Source organism: Coregonus lavaretus, assembly GCF_964263955.1.
Source record: "Coregonus lavaretus genome assembly, contig: HAP1_SCAFFOLD_3546, whole genome shotgun sequence".
NCBI classification, from domain to species: Eukaryota; Metazoa; Chordata; class Actinopteri; order Salmoniformes; family Salmonidae; genus Coregonus; species Coregonus lavaretus.
Genome location: NW_028164150.1, coordinates 11,373 through 35,841, shown reverse-complemented (window position 1 = coordinate 35,841; position 24,469 = coordinate 11,373). Strand labels below are relative to the sequence as shown.

General features: G+C 41.5%; 1 protein-coding gene across 1 annotated transcript in view; it reads right to left on the bottom strand.

Moving 5' to 3' along the window:
- LOC311117422 (transmembrane channel-like protein 3) overlaps nucleotides 1–22,236 on the bottom strand; it is a gene marked incomplete at both ends in the record, with an annotated part of 36,184 nt that extends 13,948 nt beyond the window's left edge. Inside the window, 10 exons of the mRNA XM_084192359.1 lie at nucleotides 831–978; nucleotides 4,128–4,171; nucleotides 5,388–5,535; nucleotides 6,078–6,220; nucleotides 6,645–6,743; nucleotides 8,045–8,151; nucleotides 8,808–8,889; nucleotides 12,037–12,112; nucleotides 15,623–15,769; nucleotides 22,118–22,236. Of these exons, the coding sequence (XP_084048485.1) occupies nucleotides 831–978; nucleotides 4,128–4,171; nucleotides 5,388–5,535; nucleotides 6,078–6,220; nucleotides 6,645–6,743; nucleotides 8,045–8,151; nucleotides 8,808–8,889; nucleotides 12,037–12,112; nucleotides 15,623–15,769; nucleotides 22,118–22,236 (1,113 nt within the window). The remainder of the gene's footprint in view (nucleotides 1–830; nucleotides 979–4,127; nucleotides 4,172–5,387; nucleotides 5,536–6,077; nucleotides 6,221–6,644; nucleotides 6,744–8,044; nucleotides 8,152–8,807; nucleotides 8,890–12,036; nucleotides 12,113–15,622; nucleotides 15,770–22,117) is intronic.
- Between the last annotated feature and the right edge of the window lie 2,233 nt (nucleotides 22,237–24,469).

The window sequence follows — 24,469 nt, the reverse complement described above, 5'->3', positions numbered from 1 at the left end:
ATCAGGGTAGTCTTACCAACCCCCTACAGATGTCCATTATCCTGAACTGAATGAAATGATCAGCTGTCAGCACAGATGGTGATACATGTGGCTGGTGATAGCAGTCTCCCTATTAGTCTCCAGTTTCACATTAACGGCTTTATTACAGCATCCTGAGAGGAAATTATGCTGGAGAAACACAAGGCATGATGTAATTGAAGTCCTGTCACATATGTCTTTGTCATCAGGGAAATCAAGTGCCCAAAATGAGATGCAGTAGCTATAATCCATCAACGAAGTTAAATACAATATTGTCCGGTTTCCCGGACAGAGTAAACCTACTTACAAAACATTAAGAACACCTGCTCTTTCCATGACATAGACTGACCAGGTGAATCCAGGTGAAAGCAATGATCCCTTATTGATGTCACTTGTAAAATCCACTTAAATCAGTGTAAATGAAGTGGAGGAGACAGATTAAAGAAGGATTTTTTAAGCCTTGAGACAATTGATGCATGGATTGTGTATGTTCCATTCAGAGGGTGAATGGGCAAGACAAAACATTTAAGTGCCTTTGAACGGAGTATGGTAGTAAGTGCCAAGCGCACCGGTTGTTGACAAGAACTGCAACACTGCTGGGTTTCCAATGTGCATCAAGAATCGTCCACCACCCGAAGGACATCCAGCCAACTGTGGGAAGCATTGGAGTCAACATGGGCCAGCTTCCCTGTGGAACGCTTTCGACACCTTGTAGAGTCCATGCCCCGATGAATTGAGGCTGTACCTTAAAGGGGACACGGTGGAGGTGTTCCTAATGTTTGGTATACTCAGTGTCTACTGTAGCTAGCTACCTCATTCTTCTCCCATAGTGTTAGCTCTGGCTTCTCCTGCTCTAGTTTCTGGGAGCGGTCCACCACAAAGTAGATGATATAAATGCTGCCAGCCAGAGAGAGAAGGACCAGGATGTTGGCTAGGATACGCAGACTGATCAGGACTGCTCTGGAAGAGAGGGAGAAAAAAAGAGAAACAGTAGTTCAAGTATTCATATCCCTTGACTTATTCCACATTTTGTTGTGTTACAGCCAAAGTGAAAACATGTTTTAAGAAATATAGTAATATTTAATTTACATAAGTATTCACACCCCTGAGTCAATACTTTGTGGAAGCAGTCTTTCTGGGTAAGTCTCTAAGAGCTTTCCAAACCTGGATTGTGCAACATTTGCTCATTATTATTTTCTAAATTCTTCAAGCTCTGTCAAATTGGTTGTTGATCGTTGCTAGACAACCATTTTCAGGTCTTGCCATAGATTTTCAAGTAGATTTAAGTCAAAACTGTATCTCGGCCACTCAGGAACATTCACGGTCTTCTTGGTAAGCAACTCCAGTGTAGATTTGGCTTTGTGTTTTAGGTTATTGTCCTGTTGAAAGGTGAATTCATCTCCCAGTGTCTGTTGGAAAGCAGACTGAACAGTTTTTCCTCTAGGATTTTGTCTGTGCTTAGCTCCGTTCCATTTCTTTTTTATCCTGTAAAACTCCCCAGTCCTTAACGATTACAAGCATACCCATAACATGATGCACCCACCACTATGCTTGAAAATATGGAAAGTGGTACTCAGCAATGTGTTGTATTGGATTTGCCCCAAATATAACACTTTGTTTTCAGGACAAAAAATGAAATGCTTTGCCATTTATTTTAATTGTTATTACTTTAATGCCTTGTTGCAACAGGATGGATGTTTTGGAATATGTTTATTCTTTACAGGCTTCCTTCTTTTCACTCTGTCAATTAGGTTAGTATTGTGGAGTAACTACAATGTTGTTGATCCATCCTCAGTTTTCTCCTATCACAGCCATTAAACTCTGTAACTGTTTTAAAGTCACCATTGGCCACATGGTGAAATCCCTGAGCGGTTTCCTTCCTCTCCGGCAACTGAGTTAGGAAGGATGCCTGTATCTTTGTAGTGACTGGGTGTATTGATACACCATATTTGTAGTGACTGGGTGTATTGATACACCATCCAAAGTGTAATTAATAACTTCACCATGCTCAAAGGGATATTCAATGTCTGCTTTTTTTTTTTTACCCATCTACCAATAGGTGCTCTTCTTTGCAAGTCATTGGAAAACCTCCCTGGTCTTTGTGGTTGAATTTGTGTTTGTAATTCACTGCTCGACTGAGGGACCTTACAGATAATTGTATGTGTGATGTACAGAGATTAGGTAGTCATTCAAAAATCTTGTTAAACACTATTATTGCACACAGAGTGAGTCCATGCAACTTATGATGTGACTTGTTAAGCAAATGTTTACTCCTGAACTTATTTAGGCTTGCCATAACAAAGGGGTTGAATACTTATTGACTCAAGACATTTCCACTTTTCATTTTTAATTCATTTGTAAACATTTCTAAAAACATAATTCCACTTTGACATTATGGGGTACTGTGTGTTGGACAGTGACAACAAATCTAAATGTAATCTATTTTAAATTCAGGCTGAATAAAATGTGAAAAAAGTAAAGGGGTGTGAATACTTTCTTAAGGCACTGTGTAAAACCCTTTTACACAAAGTGCTTTACAGTAAACCTGCTTAGACCCAGGCGCAAGCAGAAATAGAAGCACAGTGGCAAGGAAAAAACTCTGTAGAAGGAAGAAACCTAGAGAGGAACCAGATTCAAAGGGGAGGTCCTTCCTCCTCTGGCTGCCTGTATTGTACACTCTTAGGGTTATTTGGCTGTCCCCATAGGATAACCCTTTTTGGTTACAGGTAAAACACTTTTTGTTTCCAGGTGGAATCCTTTTGAGTTCCATGTAAATCCCTCTGTGGAAAGCGTTCTACATGGACCATAAAAGGGTTCTACCTGAAACCAAAATGGTTCTTCAAAGGGTTCTCCTATGGGGACAGCCGAAGAACCCTTTAAGGTTCTAGATAGCACCTTTTTTTCTAAGAGTGTACATTGGACATTACACAGTCTACATCAAACCACAGCCTTCATCATATCACCACCTAAACTACACAAAACAGTGGCAACATGGTAACGTTACTATAACTCAAACCCCAGTGAAAATCTCCCCAAACCAATCAGTAGGACTTTAGGTTGAACTCTCCCATTGAAACTACAATTTACATACAGTACAGTGCATGCATCCACCTAGCATTAGCCCCTGTAAGAATAGACATCTACCTCAAATGGACTGAAAGAAGTCACTACATAGTGTGGTGGAGAGGGCTGCGGGCGGTGTGAACCAACGTTCCCTGAACTATTAATCCCTCTTTAATGTCTACTCAGGTCTGATGATGCTCTGGCGGAGGTGATTTAGAGCCAGTCATCTCTGACAGTACAAGGCTGTTAGGATGAGTTACGCCACAAGGAAGTGATGGCCTGCGTGGGATCGGACGGGGTAGCAATGGACTGGGAGCGAGAGAGTAAATCAGTCCTTCTGAGACCAGTGGAGAACGCATGGAGGTAAAAGAGGCTCAAAAGCAACCTGGGGAACGCAGGAGATGAACAAGTCATAGCAATATATGGATTTTTATACAGTGTTTCCCCTACAGTATATGCAAATTCATGGCTGCCACTGGAAAAAAATGTAGATGTGTAGATGTATGCCTCAGGAAGACCCCAGGAAGACCCCCCTCCCCGCAGGAAGACCCCAGGAAGACCCCCCTCCCCGCAGGAAGACCCCAGGAAGACCCCCCCTCCCCGCAGGAAGACCCCAGGAAGACCCCCCTCCCCGCAGGAAGACCCCAGGAAGACCCCCCTCCCCGCAGGAAGACCCCAGGAAGACCCCCCTCCCCGCAGGAAGACCCCAGGAAGACCCCCCTCCCCGCAGGAAGACCCCAGGAAGACCCCCCTCCCCGTAGGAAGACTCCAGGAAGATCCCCCTCCCCGTAGGAAGACTCCAGGAAGACCCTCCTCCCACACTAGACCCCTAAACCAAAGAGCATCATCAATGAATGTGGTACGGTCCTGGATTCTACCAATGTCAGAATGACACAAGATACTTTGCAAAGGATAACACCACTGACGCACAAAAGCTAAGGGTCCATTAATGGGTCCAGGGTGACAGCAACTCACAGGAAAGCAATATCAATGTGTGATGCTAACTTAGCCACCCTCTACATGGACAAGAGAATAAACATACTTACAGACTAGTATCCTTCTTTTTCTCCTGTTCCTCAACAATGGCCTCCTAGAAAAAGGGGCAAAGAATTAGCATTTATTCATGTCATCCATCTTGTGTAACTACATCTTTGCTGCAATTTTGTCCAGTTAACTGTAGAAAATTAAATTGTAAATCTTGATGAGACAAAACTTGGTAAAATACAGGTAAAATAAGAATAAATAAATCAAAAACGATGTATTGAATCAAGCATATAGGGATTTAAACTGAGCTTATTGAAACAGAAGAATATAATGTATATTTTGCTGACTGTACAGGGAAACTCAACAGGCAGGTTAAAGGGCTCTCTTGTTTAGAGGTAGAATACAGATTATAGATCATCCCTCAGGGAAATCAGCAGTAATACAATGGTACATTGACTTCTACTCTACAGAGTGCTGTGAGTGAATTAAAGAAGTCGGGATCGTTGGAAATCAAATCTGAGGAGTGGAGTGGTGCAGTGTTTCTCAATGGCTCAGTGCAGATGAAGGAGAGGAGACGAGGAAAGGAAACCTGGTAAGATGATTGAGCGTGCACCTCAAATGTGTTACATGGCTTCCTCTTCCCATCTCCTCTCCATCATTTGTGATGATCTGAAAACACAGGATAAGTGAAAGCAAAGTGGTAGATCGAGGTAAAGTTTAAAATGTAATTACGCTGCCAGAATATAATGAGTTGTATAGTCATTTTTGCACTTTGCACTATTATTTTTGCACTACGAAAATGTCGCCCTCAATAGTCTAAACAGACCTCCTCTGCTCATCTACGGTCCTTCATCTGCTCTGATCTGGAAGAACTGGATAAGTGAAGCTCATTCACACCAATCACCTAATTTACTTTACTTTACTGACTAGTGTGAATCTGCTCCACTAGTCCAGTTCTTTCAGATCAATGCTGATGACGGACAGGAGATGAGCAGAGGAGGTCCGTTTAGACTATTGAGGGCAACATTTTCGTAGTGCAAAAAAATACTGCCCCACTCCTCAGTTTTGACTTCATTACATGTAACACATTATGATGAGTTGTATAGTAATTTTTACATTTGAAACTTTACCTCAACAATGTGCATTATAAAGAGGCAACTATTTACGTATTTCTCAGTTTACATTGGAACGTTGAATAATTATTTTCAAATTAAATCACTGCAAGATGATGAGGTTTACAGATGTTTTGCACTAATGCAAAATTATTTTCCACTACAGAAATGTGTCCCTGAGTCTTGCACCATGACCTGTGTCTCTCTCACCCTGATGTTGTTGACGATAGCGGCTCCCTTGCTCTCTGCAGCTTCAGGATTCCCTATGAGGTAGTCCCAGGCACAGAACACTCTCCAGCAGAAGGTGAAGTTCTCGTCAGAGGCACTGGCCAGGCTCAGACGGGAGTTCTTAGCCATCCTGAGGGAAAATGTAAATAAATAACACAAAATGGCATCAATTAGCGACACATCATTGTGTTCCTAATAAGAGGTTAAACTGGCGATAGAACAGTTTTCAAACACCTTTATAGATAATACAGAAACAGTTCAAATATAATCACTACAATGGTTAGTCAGACAGACCATGGAAAAATAATACAATTTGAAGTCATGTTAAAGGTAGACTCAGCGAAATGCCACGAGCAGTGCCGCAGAAATTGAGATGAGCGAGATGCAAGACTTGGCTCTCACACAGTCCCACACAGTATCTGTGCATGTGCAGGGGTTCCCTTCATGCTATTACAATGTAATAGCCACTATGCTTTTTACTTTGTGTATCTCCGTCGCTCAGTCTACCTTAAAAAATATAATATTTGGCATTAGTAGTAGCTATTAGCTACAGTAGCCCCATCAATGGTCTCCTTTGGTAATACATTCCTATCAATATTACTTCACTTTCATTTTAACATCAATATCAATCCACATAAATGAGCTTTATTAAAAGAGACTCTAGTGATTTACTTTCTTAACAGAATGATGAAACTGTAGGCAAAAACAGCCATCCCAACCAGAAAGTAGGCCAGGGGGAGGCGATAGCCGGCACTGCCGATCTTCCTCACCGGGCTGTAGTACCCATAGAACAACACAGAGTACTGGAGATAGCCCTGTGGACCAAAACAAACACAAGAAATTACCTGGGAACCAAAATAAGTTGTGGCTTGTGTCTTTAAAACATGGTGAAACTGAAAGCCTACAACAAATAAAACCAAGACACGCTTTTGAGGCATTACTGGCACATTCAGTGCTGAGTCCTCTCTCTGACCATAGTGGCAATCATGGAACACTAATATATATATATATTATATATATAATTATATATATAATGTTTAAACAAATCCTGATTCAATTCTGTTGATCCTCGGGGGCCTCCGTACTTCATGTCATGCTGAGAAGAAGGCTGGCAACATAAACATCACTCATAGTACAAGGAGTGGTTGAAATATTGCTTAGTTGAATCGGACTACACAACAAAATGGATGTAATTTAACAGTGATATTAAGGGAACATTAAGAGATAAAACTGCCTTGCCCCGAGAGACCAGATGGTGTCCAGATCCTGAGCTGAGGCCAGGTGCTCCTTGGGAATGGTTTTACTCCGGGTCGTTCCAAATGGCTCTCCGGCCAGGAGCTGAGGGAAGATATGGAAAAACAGACAAACAGATGGATTATTATGCCAATGCAATCAAAGATATGGAGATATAGTACATACCGTTTTGTGGGGAGGAGTGAGGGCAAATGGATTAGGAAGGGAAAATGTTTACCATTGAATTTGCACACACACACACACACGGACACTTTAACTACCCACTGCCTCAAACACAACAATATTTTCCCTTTATTTTCTATTTTCTGATTTTCCTCCAATCATAATCTACAATGATCTCCAACCAACCATAACATTGGTCGGTCTATATGTATCAAGTAGAAACGGTAAGTTCTGATAAATAACAGGTGGGAAATGGAGTCAGATACTCAATGCTTAAAAAAAAGAAATCTATATTGACTGAATTATAGTACATAAACCATTCAGCTTCACCATGACAGTAAAATGTTGTATTGTCCCATCCAAGCTAAAAGCTGCATTGTCTGCAACCTGCGATCGGATTGAATCCCGACTAAAGTCAACTTATCTCTGAAAACTGAAAACTCCAGTTTACAAAGGAAAAGTCCAATCTGTGAGGTTGGGGTGAATGAAGGAGGGAAAAGGTTGGTTGAAGAATGAATGGAAGGAAAGAGGGACTAAATGCAGGAGATTGGGAGTGAGTGATGCGCCAGCTGATGTCTGGGGAAATTGCCTGTGTCTGCATGTCAGCCGGCTAAATAAATCAGCCCTGCTTTTCCCGCCATACCTAGACCAAAAACAATGCCCTCTACGCTTATTTGTGACGGCTGGCACCAAAAGTGCTGATTTTTATTGTCATACTTTGCAAGCACATACCGGAATTTACGATATCTGTTAGGTCCTCTCTAGTATCCTCTGCATACAATTCACCATTGTGACATTCAGCTACAGTCTACATTTGGAGCAGTCAAATCGTATTAAATAAAATTGAAATTCTCTATTGCTATTTTTAAGTTTTGTTTTATTCGGAATTCAGTTGACATCCTTTCACTAATAACTTTATTTTTTACTCATAATACACACATCTATGGTACAAACACTTCACCTGTTCTTCTATTGTTTAATTGTTCCCTTATTTATCCAGGTATGTCATTGAGAACACATTATTTTACAATAACGACCTGACCAAGATAGAGCACTGATTGCCCTCGGACATAAGGAAGACACACACACACACACACACACACACACACACACACACACACACACACACACACACACACACACACACACACACACACACACACACACACACACACACACACACACACACACACACACACACACACACACACACACACGGTTACCTCAGGTATGACTATGAATGCTCCAGTCATGATGGTAAGGACTATGTTGATACCAAACAGCCATCGGAGGAAGATGAAGTACGAGGCCACCCCTGACCCAAAGTGACCTAAGAGGGATGCAGAGACAGGGGTGTAGGGTGTAGTTTCCCCTAGACATTGATCTTGGGTCAGTTTAGCATTTTCACCACTAATGGTTAAGTTAAGGATTGGGGGAGGGGAAGCTGATCCTGGATCTGTACTAGGGGAAACTTCACCCAGAGACGGAAACAGATAATCACAAACCATCTCAAACCAAACTGAATTTTATTTGATATTTCAATAAAATCAAAATAAAATAAAATTGTAATTGTCACATGCTTCGTAAACAACAGGTGTAGACTAACAGTGAACTGCTTACTTACGGGCCCTTCCCAACAATGCAGAATACAATACGAAAATAAACTAATTATAATAGAAAAACAATTGTAACACGAGGAATAAATACACAATGAGCAATGACAGCTTGGCTATATACACAGGGTATAGATATGTACATATAGGTAGGGATAAAGTGACTAGGCAACAGGATAGACAATAGACTGTAGCAGCAGCGTCTGCGATGAGTGTGGAAGTGTGGAAGTTTGTGTGTGGCGACAGTGTGCCAATACGCTTTACAATCAAATACACATTACAGTAAAAGGAAATGAAATAAAATGTTACTGTAATATAGTCAATATCTTACATGTTCAAGTAAGTAATAAAAGAGATCATTAAAAGTTGTTACTTTCTATTTTCTTGATCCTCATCTCCCAGGGAATGAACAGAACCACAATGTTGTACAGCAACCTGGAGACCTTCTTCAGCAGCTGAAAATATGATGACCATTTTGTATTAGTGTTTGTTTGTTTGTTTGTTTGTGTGTGTGTGTGTATATATACACTGCTCAAAAAAATAAAGGGAACACTAAAATATCACATCCTAGATCTGAATGAATGAAATAATCTTATTAAATACTTTTTTCTTTACATAGTTGAATGTGCTGACAACAAAATCACACAAAAATTATCAATGGAAATCAAATTTATCAACCCATGGAGGTCTGGATTTGGAGTCACCCTCAAAATTAAAGTGGAAAACCACACTACAGGCTGATCCAACTTTGATGTAATGTCCTTAAAACAAGTCAAAATGAGGCTCAGTAGTGTGTGTGGCCTCCACGTGCCTGTATGACCTCCCTACAATGCCTGGGCATGCTCCTGATGAGGTGGCGGATGGTCTCCTGAGGGATCTCCTCCCAGACCTGGACTAAAGCATCCGCCAACTCCTGGACAGTCTGTGGTGCAACGTGGCGTTGGTGGATGGAGCGAGACATGATGTCCCAGATTGGATTCAGGTCTGGGGAACGGGCGGGCCAGTCCATAGCATCAATGCCTTCCTCTTGCAGGAACTGCTGACACACTCCAGCCACATGAGGTCTAGCATTGTCTTGCATTAGGAGGAACCCAGGGCCAACCGCACCAGCATATGGTCTCACAAGGGGTCTGAGGATCTCATCTCGGTACCTAATGGCAGTCAGGCTACCTCTGGCGAGCACATGGAGGGCTGTGCGGCCCCCCAAAGAAATGCCACCCCACACCATGACTGACCCACCACCAAACCGGTCATGCTGGAGGATGTTGCAGGCAGCAGAACGTTCTCCACGGCGTCTCCAGACTCTGTCACGTCTGTCACATGTGCTCAGTGTGAACCTGCTTTCATCTGTGAAGAGCACAGGGCGCCAGTGGCGAATTTGCCAATCTTGGTGTTCTCTGGCAAATGCCAAACGTCCTGCACGGTGTTGGGCTGTAAGCACAACCCCCACCTGTGGACGTCAGGCCCTCATACCACCCTCATAGGGTCTGTTTCTGACCGTTTGAGCAGACACATGCACATTTGTGGCCTGCTGGAGGTCATTTTGCAGGGCTCTGGCAGTGCTCCTCCTGCTCCTCCTTGCACAAAGGCGGAGGTAGCAGTCCTGCTGCTGGGTTGTTGCCCTCCTACGGCCTCCTCCACGTCTCCTGATGTACTGGCCTGTCTCCTGGTAGCGCCTCCATGCTCTGGACACTACGCTGACAGACACAGCAAACCTTCTTGCCACAGCTCGCATTGATGTGCCATCCTGGATGAGCTGCACTACCTGAGGCACTTGTGTGGGTTGTAGACTCCGTCTCATGCTACCACTAGAGTGAAAGCACCGCCAGCATTCAAAAGTGACCAAAACATCAGCCAGGAAGCATAGGAACTGAGAAGTGTTCTGTGGTCACCACCTGCAAAACCAGTCCTTTATTGGGGGTGTCTTGCTAATTGCCTATAATTTCCACCTGTTGTCTATTCCATTTGCACAACAGCATGTGAAATGTATTGTCAATCAGTGTTGCCTCCTAAGTGGACAGTTTGATTTCACAGAAGTGTGATTGACTTGGAGTTACATTGTGTTGTTTAAGTGTTCCCTTTATTTTTTTGAGCAGTGTATATATATATATATATATATATATATATATATATATATATATATATATATATAATTGTGTGCGAGCCTTTTTTGATTGATTGATTTACTGTTATTATCATGTCTTATTTCAGATGCCCATACCATTGGACTTAAACAGTAAATTATTTTCAGGGTGTGTGCGCGTGTGTGTGTGTGTGTGCGTGCACGCAAGCGCGCGTGCGTGTGTGTGTATATTTGTGTTTAAGAAGGAGGAAGAGGTTAAACTCTTTGCTTAATTTACTCAGAGAAGATCTGTTGATTCAGTTATCTACACATACAAAGCAACACCAGTCAAGTCCCATCACGTAACATCAAATGTACAGATCCTACTGTACCATACATGCATATTGTATTTAATTCATTTCATGATATACAGAGGGGTACTTAATTCAAAAGTCAAGATATTATTATTCATATACACATAAGTCCACTCGTTGAACAAATGGATGTGATTTCTAAATTGTAATTAAGCAGAAGCCAATATGTATATATAATTAATTATTCATCATCAATCTACTTGCTAAAAGTCAATTAATTTTAATGGTTCTTGGGTAGGCTGGCCCAATGCCTTCGGAACATTTTAATTAAACCGAACCATAACAACAGGCTATAAATTTGCTTGGCTGCGGTTTGCTGAGGCTGTGTGTGTGTGTGTACGTCTATATGTGTGTGTGTGCGCGTCTATATGTTTGTGTGTGTACGTCTATATGTGTGTGTGTGTGTGTGCGCGTCTATATGTGTGTGTGTGTGCGCGTCTATATATGTGTGTGTGTGTTTGTGTGTGTGTGTGTGTGTGTGTGTGTGTACAGAGAGAAGCCTACAGGCAGAGGGAGCAGTGTAGAGCTCTAACCTCGCTGTCTCGTAAACACAGTGAGAACAGAAAGGCAATGTTAAGTGTATAACTCAGCCTAGAGAATAGAGGGAATGGACACAGTAAAAATCAGGCTGAAGGCATCAGATAGCTGCACTGCAGTGGATAAATAGGAGTCTAATTCTCTTAGCTAATTTTCAATGAAATCATATGTGAAAAGTAGCATGACGCATTTATATGCCTAAAAGTGTTAACATCTTCATATCTGTGTTGAAATTAGAGTTTCAATGAGTTTGTGAAACATTATTGGCACAGCAGGGTTTGTTTCATTGTTTGAAAACCACAGCACGCTATGAGATGTGGAAATGTAATACTTGCCATTGTTTACTAGAACCCCCATATCTTTGACAAAATATTATATCCTTGTCCACATGCAATCAAATGTGTTGCAGTAAAAAAATGTCAAAGTGAAACTATGAACATGAAGATGAATTTTAAGTGGTACAGTCAATGTGTTGTATAATATGTGTGTGTGTGTGAACCTTCTTGCAGTATGTGTTGTTTATCAGAACAGGTGTGTGTGTGTGTGTGTGTGTGTGTGTGTGTGTGTGTGTGTGTGTGTGTGTGTGTGTGTGTGTGTGTGTGTGTGTGTGTGTGTGTGTGTGAACCCACATCCGCCCCGGCAGCCTGGTATCCTCTGGTCCTTGTTAGCCTCCCCTCGTACTTCAGGACAATCTCTCTGGCCTGCCTGGAACAAACACAGGGAGATAACAATGGCTTTTAAACTCTGATCTAAAGTCAGCAGAAACACACACACATCACACTGGAAGAGTGAATATGATTCAATACACTGATCTAGGTTCAGATTTTAAATCAGATATAGTAAAACATATTTAAATAAATGCAAATTATGATTCCAGAGATTGATGTAAATTCAGACAAAAAGCAATTGCAGCAGGTTAAACCCTTGCATGTGCAAAGCTGTCATCAAGGCAAAGGGTGGCAACTTTGAAGAATCTCAAATATAAAATATATTTTGATTTGTTTAACACTTTTTTGGTTACTACATGATTCCATATGTGTTATTTCATATTTTTGATGTCTTCACTACTATTCTACAATGTAGAAAATAGTAAAAATAAAGAAAAACCCTTGAATGAGTAGGTGTTCTAAAACTTTTGACCGGTAGTGTATATCAATAAAATACACTGTAAATATAAAATATAAATATATAATTCAATAAATGATAGAAATTTGATGAACTACGATTCCACTTAGCTGACAAACCAGTAAAACATTTAATACAGAAAAAAGTAGAGTATGCCGTTGTTAAAAATCTCATTTTTTCTCTCAATACAATCAAATTGACATCGAGATAACAGGGATAGGAATTTCACAACAAGCAATGCAGGTGAAAACGGGGGGTAGGAACCAGTGATCTGCAGTGTAAAATATGAGGTGTTTTTGCAGGGCGTGTAATCAGCAGTATTCACCCAGAGATTACTGAGGACGTAAAACGCAGGCTTGCATCTCATCCCTGTGATGGTCATAAAGCCTAGAGCAGTAATATCAAACCACCCATATAAAACCTGTTATAGCTAGAACCCACTCAGCACATCTTAGTCTTAGTCTCTCTCTCTCTCTCTCTCTCTCTCTCTCTCTCTCTCTCTCTCTCTCTCTCTCTCTCTCTCTCTCTCTCTCTCTCTCTCTCTCTCTCTCTCTCTCTCTCTCTCTCTCTCTCTCTCTCTCTCTCTATCTCTCTCTCTCTCTCCCTCCCTCTACCTCTCTCTCAAAATGGCTGTACTCAATCACAGCTATATGTGGTTAGGCTATTTACTGTGTGTTTGGTTGACAACACAACCAAATATCAACATTTAAAGTAGACGTATCTACTGCTTGGAGAGTTCCATCTGAGCCACTGGCTTAATCCCGTTCTTTAACTTTAATTTTTGGTTGAGTTGAAGACGTGAATCCAACATAATTTCTTAACTTGTAGACAAGTTAATAGGCTATTTATTGTATTTCAAAAGTGATTTTGAATTGTTTTTGGTTGTCAACACAACCAAATATCAACATTACATTTGAAATCATCCAGCGCTTGAAACCCTAGGCCTATTGTTGTACTGTAATTCTCTGTTGAATACTGGGTTGAATTTAAGCAATCGCTGTTGATGACTTTGCAAATGCAATGTAGGCTTAAATAGCATCATTGATGGTATATGAGTGATAAAGTATGGAATGACTTTGATATCAACAGTGAATCTAAGTGGAGATCTCTCAACAATCATTCTCACGATAGCACATTGGTACTAGTCAGTGACATCATAGCTAAGCAGGGCTTGGTTAAAATCCTGGATGGGACACCAAAGTGTAGCTGTAGATAGATCAATTCTCCAGTAGGAGGTGCTGCCCAGCCTATTGTTTGTTTTTCTGAAAGGGGATATAACATTGAAGATCTGACAGTGTTTTAAAGGTATAAATTCAACATATTTTATACAAGGTTTGTCTATGTTGAAAATTGGTTACCATGATGACATAATCCTGTGGTTGAAATTTCACTCTCAAAACAACAGTTTCGAATCCAATGTATTTTCTATGTAGATTGTGCTCAATGGGAAGTCTTCGCCATTCGTTCATTTTGGTACATTTACAACCCATCCCCTTATCAGCTGTTGTCAATCACACGTGGGTCTGAAAATACAATTATCTTCCTCAATAGTGAGCAGTGAAAGAATACTATATGAAAAGTCGACATGAGTATGACATCCTGGCATTTTAAGCATACTAAATTTGATCAATTTGACATATTATAACACTTAACATTTTCGCATACCCAAAAAGGCTACTATTTAGGACAAATGTACAGGTATCCGGACTCGGCCCAAATGTCTGATCTGTTGTGTTGTCAGGAGACATCCAGACTCAGATTTGAATTTAATAGCATCCTAAATCCCAGAACAGGAAAAAAGCTCAAATGTATCAGGGGTCCGTCTACACACGTGGTGTTTGTATAAGCAATGTGTGTGTGGGACTGGAGGTTCTGACCCCAGTAAAAAGAGGAACCAGGCGAACTAACAGGTGATGAAATAATTAACCTGCTAATTTGGTTTATTTTCTGTGGGAGGAGCCATTAACGTGGCGAGGGAGCGAGGAGCCATTAACGTGGCGAGGGGGCGAGGAGCCATTCATGTGGCGAGGGGGCGAGGAGCCATTAACGTGGCGAGGGAGCGAGGAGCCCGGGAGGATGTTAATCATTATTTTCTTCGCCTCACGCTTTACACTCCGATGGCTCCTCCGCACATTAGCGACGGAGAGTTAGCGCTTTTTCACCATTTATGAGTTCTCAGTTATTAATGAAGAGCTAGTGTTTACATGTTTCCCCTATCTGACATGTTAATGTATTTGGATAACCACAGACTGCAGGGAGAGAAAAAAAAACTGCTAAGAGGGAAAAAACATGCACATGAATATGCATGGGGGTTTGGGGGGTTCTTATACTGTGGTCAAATGCATATGCATGTCGTGACAAATCAATTTGTATACCTGTCCTGTCCATCTTAAGGAATGAAAGCTAAGGTTGCGTCCCAAATGACCCCCTATTCCCTACATAGTGCACTACTTTTGACCAGAGCCCTATAGACCCTATATATGGAATAGGGTGCCATTTGGGAGCATTCTAAGATGCTGTACCTTAATCTCTGCCTGGGTTATTTTGAGCTCCTACACCTGTTACCTTGAATTAGTATTATGACTATTACACATTTTACCATGAATTAGTTAGTAGTAACTGTTGGACATTTTTTCTTGGGTAAGCCCCATTTTCTAATTCATTTGATTATTTTGTATAATCACAAAAACAATGCAATATAAAGGCCTACTGTTCCTCTGCGGAGGTGTATAATTTGCAATGTATGAAAAGCTGGAATGTTTTTTGTCACCTCCAATACCACAACACAGGCTTGAGTATCGCGGTGATGGACAATACCATAACACAGGCTTGAGTACTCCGGTGGTGGACACAGCACAGTCCATTGACATTCACTGCGACATTTTTTGACCACTTTCATTAAGCAATACAGCATTAAGCAATACAGTGTGTGGGATTTCCTGTGTGTGTGTGTGTGTGTGTGTGTGTGTGCGTGCATGGTTTACTTCAGAGAGTTGAGTTTGTGTCTCATGGGCCGGGCTCGGGTGTGTATGTTGGTGATGGTGTGTACATGTGTGTCTACTGTATTCAGTGTGCATCTATGTGCCTTACTTGAGGGCTTTCAGCTTGCGTCTCATGGGCCAGGCTCGGGTGCGTATGTTGGCGATGATCTCCTTCTGAAACTGGATGTTCTGAAACATCTGCTCTGGGTCGTTGCTGTCCACATGCTCATCCTCCTTGTCCTCCTCATCTGATTGGCTGTAATGGGACAGAAGGAGAGGGGTCAACATGTTATCTTGAGGGACAGCTGTGCTCTGCTGTGTGACTGAAGACAGACTCAAATAAAGCAGGATGGTGATAGTTGCTTTTTTCTCTGTAAAGTCAATTTCCTCACAAGCAAGGCAAATGGTTAGAGTTCATAGCATGACACACACAGGGACGCACAAACACAGGCATGCCCACCCGCACACAGAAGCAGGCATGCACCAAACAAACACACACACAGTGTAAATGTACACAGTGCCTACACTACAAAATCACAAAGATATGCAAGTTATCCATGAGATACACCATGTTTCTTTTTCATTTGAAATGCAGTGCACCTAAAACAAAATTTTGTCACTATTTTTTAAAGTCATACACATTAACTTAATTATCAAAGTGAGGATACTGAATGACATGAGAATGTATTGGAGGAATGGCTGGGTAGATTATTTGACTCCTACAGTAGAAATATTCAGCTTGAGCAGGAGATAATGAAAATATTAAAAACTCCAAGGCACAGGATGTATATGGAAATGACTCCGCCCTCCTGAAGAAAAATTCCAGCAGAAGAAAACTCCAGTCACTCATCTGGTAAATCTGTCAATTAAAGAAGCAGTGTTCCCTGACGACAGGAAATCTGCTGTCATAACACCAATCTTCAAGGCTGGAGATTCAACTGATGTGGCCAATTATAGGCCAATCAGCATTCTCCCAATCACATCCAAGGTGGTAGAAAAGGTGGAGGCCAACCAACTAATAGCCCACCTAAACCCAGTGTCAGAGCTGGCGTAGGTGTGGTGTGGGAATCAGATGCAGGATGCAGAAGTAGTCCAAAATACTTTAATAAAGTCCACAGAATGAACGGCTACAAACAGAGCCGGAGGCACAAGAAAAATAACGCACTCAGCGTAATAAACAACACACGCACAATAGTGCGGACTCTCTACAGAAAAATGAGCAAAAACTTGACATGGAAACACCTGCTGACAATGAACAACTACACACAACCACAAGACAGAAACAATGAGAACTAAAAGGACACATAATCAAGACAAAATGAGAAACAGGTGTACCAAACCAGACCAAACCAAACGAACACAGAAACAACGAACGGTGGCAGCTAGTACTCCGGGGACGACGACCGCCGAAGCCTGCCCGAACAAGGAGAAGGAGCAGCCTCGGCAGAAACCGTGACACCCAGGTCACTCTCCTCTCCATCTTTGCCAAGGAAATAAAGTCCAAACTTGACGAAGGTGGAGTTGTGGGAGCTGTTTTTCTGGATTTATAAAAAGCATTCGGCACAGTGAACCGCAATGTGTTGCAATCCAGACTGTCAACCCACAACCTTCCAGCTCACGCAAACAGATGGATGGAATCCTATCTGACCAAAAGAAAACAATGCACAAAAATCAAACTGTCAACATCCGCTGACTGCTCTGTCGGGGTCCCTCAAGGATCCATTTTGGGCCCACTTTTATTCAGTGGATACATACAGTTGAAGTCGTAAGTTTACATAAACTTAGGTTGGAGTCATTAAAACTCGTTTTTCAACCACTCCACACATTTCTTGTTAACAAACTATAGTTTTGGCAAGTCGGTTAGGACATCTACTTTGTGCATGACACACTTAATTTTTCCAACAATTGTTTACAGACAGATTATTTCACTTATAATTCACTGTATCACAATTCCAGTGGGTCAGAAGTTTACATACACTAAGTTGACCGTGCCTTAAAACAGCTTGGAAAATTCCAGAAAATGATGTCATGGCTTTAGAAGCTTCTGATAGGCTAATTGACATAATTTGAGTCAATTGGAGGTTTACCTGTGGATGTATTTCAAGGCCTACCTTCAAACTCAGTGCCTCTTTGCTTGACATCATGGGAAAATCAAAAGAAATCAGCCAAGACATCAGAAAAAAGATTGGGAGCAATTTCCAAATGCCTGAAGGTACCACATTCATCGGTACAAACTATAGTACGCAAGTATAAACACCATGGGACCACGCAGCCGTCATACCGCTCAGGAAGGAGACGCGTTCTATCTCCTAGAGATGAACGTATTTTGGTGTGAAAAGTGCAAATCAATCCCAGAACAACAGCAAAGGACCTTGTGAAGATTCTGGAGGAAACAGGTACAAAAGTATCTATATCCACAGTAAAAACAAGTCCTATATCGACATAACCTGAATGGCCGCTCAGCAAGGAAGAAGCCACTGCTCCAAAACCGCCATAAAAAAGCCAGACTATGGTTTGCAACTGCACATGGGGACAAAGATCATACCTTTTGGAGAAATGTCCTCTGGTCTGATGAAACAAAAATAGAACTGTTATGTTTGGAGGAAAAAGGGGAAAGCTTGCAAGCCAAAGAACACCATCCCAACTGTGAAGCACGGGGGTGGCAGCATCATGCTGTGGGGGTGCTTTGCTGCAGGAGGGACTGGTGCACTTCACAAAATAGATGGCATCATGAGGAAGGACAATTATGTGGATATATTGAAGCAACATCTCAAGACATCAGTCAGGAAGTTAAAGCTTGGTCGCAAATGGGTCTTCCAAATTGGACAATGAACCCAAGCATACTTCCAAAGTTGTGGCAAAAGTCAAGGTATTGGAGTGGCCATCACCAAAGCCCTGACCTCAATCCTATAGAAAATTAGTGGGCAGAACTGAAAAAGCATGTGCGAGCAAGGAGGCCTACAAACCTGACTCAGTTACACCAGCTCTGTCAGGAGGAATGGGGCAAAATTCACCCAACTTATTGTGGGAAGCGTGTGGAAGGCTACCCGAAATGTTTGACCCAAGTTAAACAATTTAAAGGCAATGCTACCAAATACTAATTGAATGTATGTAAACTTCTGACCCACTGGGAATGTGATGAAATAAATAAAACCTGAAATAAATCATTCTCTCTACTATTATTCTGACATTTCACATTCTTAAAATAAAGTGGTGATCCTAACTGACCTAAAACAGTGAATTTTTACTAGGATTAAATGTCAGGAATTGTGAAAAACTGAGTTTAAATGTATTTGGCTAAGGTATATGTCAACTTCCGACTTCAACTGTAAATGCTGATGTATGCAGACGACACAGTCGTCTATGTACATGCCAAGACAAAGCAACAGGCTACTCGTAAATTTACAGCAGCAATGGACAAAATAGCTGACTGGTTGGACTACTCTACATTGAACCTAACAAAAACTGTCTGCATGTATTTCTCCATCAGGAACAGTGAGACCATCAGCCTGAGGGAACTGTTAAGGGACAGAGGATCGAGATGGTGTCACATTTTAAATACTTAATAATAATTATTGACTCTAACCTGTCCTTCAAAAAACAAATACAAAAAGTAAATGAAACAGTCAAATGCAACCTGGATAATTTCACATTTATCAGAAACCAAACGTCAACAGATGCTGCTAGCTGTACATGCACTCAATGATTTTGTCCCATCTCTCGTACTGTGTCACAACCTGGTCACAAGCTAGTATCACAGCTACGAAACCACTTCAAAAGCTCTAGAAACAAACTCTGAAAGTGCTGGACAAAAAAACCAAACACCTATCACCACCGCAATATCATTAAGACATACAACCTACTGAGCTTTGACAGGTTCTTATGCCTTGCCGACACCTCTCTGCTGTTGAAGATCACTCATGACCTTGCCCCACCACCTCTTAAGCAATTTGTTACATATTGCAAGGACAATACCAGGAGGACAAGCGCTTCAACCAGAGGAGACTGCTCAACTCAGTTTAGATCCACCAAATTTGGCCAGACAGCTTCTTCAGTCAGAGCGTCTGGATTATAGAACCCCCTGCCAACCAGGAAGACAGAGTGCAATACCTTGGCTAGATTCAAGGCAAACCTGGAAAAGTGGCTAAAGGCAAACCAGCCATGTGGACATCAAGATATTCACACTCTTAAGATGTCAGATACTGTAGGAACAAGGGACATTTAAACTATGATGTAATGTTATCATTATATTGTCTATTGTTGTGTGTGTATGTATGTATATATATATATATATATATATATATATATATATACTGTACATATACACACACTACCGGTCAAAGGTTTTAGAACACCTACTCATTCAAGGGTTTTTCTTAATTTTTACTATTTTCTACATTGTAGAATAATAGTGAAGACATCAAAACTATGAAATAACACATATGGAATCATGTAGTAACCAAAAAGTGTTAAACAAATGACAAGATTCTTCAAATAGCCACCCTTTGCCTTGATGACAGCTTTGCACACTCTTGGCATTCTCTCAACCAGCATCACCTGGAATGCTTTTCCAACAGTCTTGAAGGAGTTCCCACATATGCTGAGCACTTGTTGGCTGCTTTTCCTTCACTCTGCGGTCCGACTCATCCCAAACCATCTCAATTTGGTTGAGGTCGGGGGATTGTGGAGGTCAGGTCATCTGATGCAGCACTCCATCACTCTCCTTCTTGGTAAAATAGCCCTTACACAGCCTGGAGGTGTGTTGGGTCATTGTCCTGTTGAAAAACAAATGATAGTCCCACTAAGCCCAAACCAGATGGGATGGCGTATTGCTGCAGAATGCTGTGGTAGCCATGCTGGTTAAGTGTGCCTTGAATTCTAAATAAATCACAGACAGTGTCACCAGCAAAGCACCCCCTCCTCCTCCATGCTTTACGGTGGGAAATACACATGCAGAGATCATCTGTTCACCCACACCGCGTCTCACAAAGACACGGCGGTTGGAGCCAGAAATCTCCAATTTGGACTCCAGACCAAAGGAGAAATTTCCACCAGTCTAATGTCCATTGCTCGTGTTTCTTGGCCCAAGCAAGTCTCTTCCTCTTATTGGTGTCCTTTAGTAATGGTTTCTTTGCAGCAATTCGACCATGAAGGCCTGATTCACACAGTCTCCTCTGGATAGTTGATGTTGAGATGTGTCTTTTACTTGAACTGTGTGAAGCATTTATTTGGGCTGCAATTTCTGAGGCTGGTAACTCTGATGAACTCTGGGTCTTCCATTCCTGTGGCGGTCCTCATGAGAGCCAGTTTCATCATAGCGCTTGATGGTTTTTGCGACTGCACTTGAAGAAACTTTCAAAGTTCTTGAAACTTTCCGTATTGACTGACCTTCATGTCTTAAAGTAATGATGGACTGTCTTTTCTCTTTGCTTATTTGAGCTGTTCTTGCCATAATATGGACTTGGTCTTTTACCGAATAGGGCTATCTTCTGTATACCCCCCTACCTTGTCACAACACAACTGATTGGCTCAAACGCATTAAGAAGGCACACCTGTTAATTGAAATGCATTCCAGGTGACTACCTCATGAAGCTGGTTTAGAGAATGCCAAGAGTGTGCAAAGCTGTCATCAAGGCAAAGGGTGGATATTTGAAGAATCTGAAATATAAATATTTGTTTAACACTTTTTTGGTTACTACATGATTCCATATGTGTTATTTCATAGTTTTGATGTCTTCACTATTATTCTACAATGTAGAAAATAGTAAAAATAAAGAAAAACCCTTGAATGAGTAGGTGTTGTAAAACTTTTGACTGGTAGTGTATATATTTTAATAGTGTGTTATATTGTAGCATTGTAATGATGTATTGATGTTGATTGTTTTCTGCCCAGGGACTACAGATTAAAATGAGTGATCTCGCTAAATCTGGTGCAATGGAATGTTGTACATGGTCCCTGACACAAACATAACAGGAGGACCACAATGGCAACAAGCCCTTGGGCTTTACTGAGTTTTATCCTCAATATGTTATTATATATGTAATGTTGTCTCCAGCTGGAGCAACCTTCTACTTTAATGATCAAATACATTAAATCAATCACTAACCTGTTTGAGAACCTGGATAAGGATACGTTTCTACTACAACAGTTGCCATGTATAAAATGTAAATTACACTTTTGCAAGTCATAAACAAATTATGCTATGGAGTTGAGGTCAAAAACTGAGAAATAATCATGTCCTCTGTCTACACAATGTATATTCAGTTGGCACATGGAAAGCATCATTTCATATCAACATCAATAGAATAGAACTAAATAGAATAGAGTAGACTGTACACTCTTAGAAAAAAGGGTTCCAATAGGGCTTCTTCAGCTGTCCCCATAGGAGAACTCTTTTTGGTTCCAGGTAGAACCCTTTTTGGTTCCAGGTAGAACCCTTTTGGGTTCCATGTAGAACCCTCTAAGGAAAGGGTTTTACATGGAACCCAAAAGGGTTCTACCTGGAACCAAAAAGGGATCTTCAAAGGGTTATTCTATGGGCACAGCCGAATAACCCTTTTAGGTTCTAGATAACACCTTTTTTTCTAAGATTGTAGAACTCACCCTGGCTGGTTGTCTTGATAAGGTGAATAAATCCGCCTGGAGTTCTTCCTGACACTCTTGTGTCGCTTCATGGTAGTCGAGGGTCTACTGACCACAGCAGTCTCAGACACGTCACTCATACTGACTGTAATTCAGCACCTGTGTGTGTTTCTGAGTGTGTGTGTGTGTGACAGGGGTCCGTCCACACTTGTGCAAGCTTAAACTTTCAGCTCTGTCTGTCCATCTGTGTGTGGCATGGGTCCATCAGTGTGTGTTAGGGTCAGTCTGTGTATGTGCATGATGAGTGTCCCTGCATGTGTGTGTTCTCCGTGTGTATTTGTTTGTCCGCGTGTGTGTGCAGTTCCGTTCAAACTTTCAGAAGGCACTGACTTGACACATCCCCCTGTGCTCTCCTGCGACTCTCTGCAGACTGATTGAGGCTAAGCTGAATGAAGTCCAGGGGCTGCGTGTGTGTGTGTGTGTGTGTGTGTGTGTGTGTGTATGTGTGTATGTGTGTATGTGTGTGTGTGTGTGTGTGTGTGTGTGTGTGTGTGTGCCGGAGCTGAGAGACGGGAGTGGCTGGGGCAACCTGCAGTCCTGGTACCGCATTGGAGCATCAGACAGACCCTCGGCCGCACAAGCCCTGCCTGACTCGCTCCCTGATCCAATCAGAGACATACTGACCTCTTAAAGGGCTAGTGCATGCAACACACTGCACTAGCACACACACCTCAATGGCTGTCATGGGGGAGTTGTATATTTGTGGCTGACACAACTATGGTTGATGTGTGTGTTTTTCTCCAATCAAACTCAAATAATGAATCAGTGATAATATCTTCTAACAGTTAAGCCTATGATTCCATTCAATCAAACCCATAATGCAGTATAGCCACTGTGAGGGGAGTTAATTTTTTGTGTGTTTTTTTACAAAAGCAATTTGCTAATCCATTTGACTCCAGTGAAATGAAACCTTTTTCAATTCACTTCATGAACTGACTGAATTGAAAACTGAATGGAGCTACCCCTGGTAGAGAGTGGATACCGATCATATGTATTTATACAAGTATATGATCATTTAAATAATACAGTGTACACTGTTATTCTCACAAATGTAATTCAGTGTCTTTCCTAAGTAGGTCTAAAATGAAACCCTAAGCATTAAATAAACCCCTTTGGAACCTTTCGCCAGGAACACACAGAGAATTTTAATCCGGTTCACATCCAGAGGTGCTTTCATAAGCCTTGGGGGTGTAGTAAAATCAGATCAAATCACACCTCTCAACACAAATACAAGGAAGCAGTTAGTAAATGTATCTTCTTGGAGAAGTAACACCACGGCTAGTTAACAATTATATGATAATAGACCATATGTTCAGTTGGCTCGTGGCATCTTTAGGCTGTCGTTTTAGAATAGAAGGCAGAAGGTTATCGTAGCCCAAACGAGGGGGGACGTGCATTTTTTAATTGAGCTCTCTGTGAGTGGACTCCATGGAGCACATCAGACAGGAACGACTGTCTATGCGGGAGTCGATGGAATAGTTTTAATTTGAACGGAAAACCTGGAGACGGAATTGTCGGATCATGGTCTTGCATGCTTAATAAGAGATTCGTGCAAAAGTCCAAGGATGCGTCCCAAATGGCACCATATTCCCTACATAGTGCACTACTTTGACCAGGTCCTAGAAGGCTCTGGTCAAAAGTACTGCACTAGAAAATAGCGTGCCATTTTGGACATAGTCCAGAAAGTAGTGGTGTTATGAAAACATGTAGTTTTAGTTTCAAGTTATTTCCAGTTATTTTACTGATGTATTGAAGGCTGAATTAAGACAGTGAGTTTGTGAAAAGCCCTGGACTGACTTCTTGAAATCTATGCTTTAATATGTAACAACAAAAGTAACATTTTATTATGTACGTGCACTGACTACCAAGGCCAGCAGGCAAAACTGGTTGCAATAACGTTTGGCTAATGTCCTTTGCGGCGCCATGGGTTTTACACTGGTTGTAAAATGACTGTTTTTTTTCTTTACACATATTTTTTGTGACAAGAAAACAACATCTTTACCTGGTTGTAATCTGGTTACCTAACCAGAAAACCATCTTAAAACCAGGAAATGACGTCAATATGACGTCCCATGCCAAATAGGGTGGTGTGAATTGGGAAACAGGAAACAGACATGCTAAACTAGGTCATTTTGCTATGTAGATTTACTATCCCTTTAAGGTGCCTGGGCGGAATAGGAGAGATGTGCATGCTTTCCTCTCGTATTCAGACAGACTAGCTATCAAAGCATAGCACCCTCATTATCTACAGTAATTAAGCAGTACTGCCTCACTGGGTTCCTCCACTGTATGGCTTAGGATGATTGAATTAGG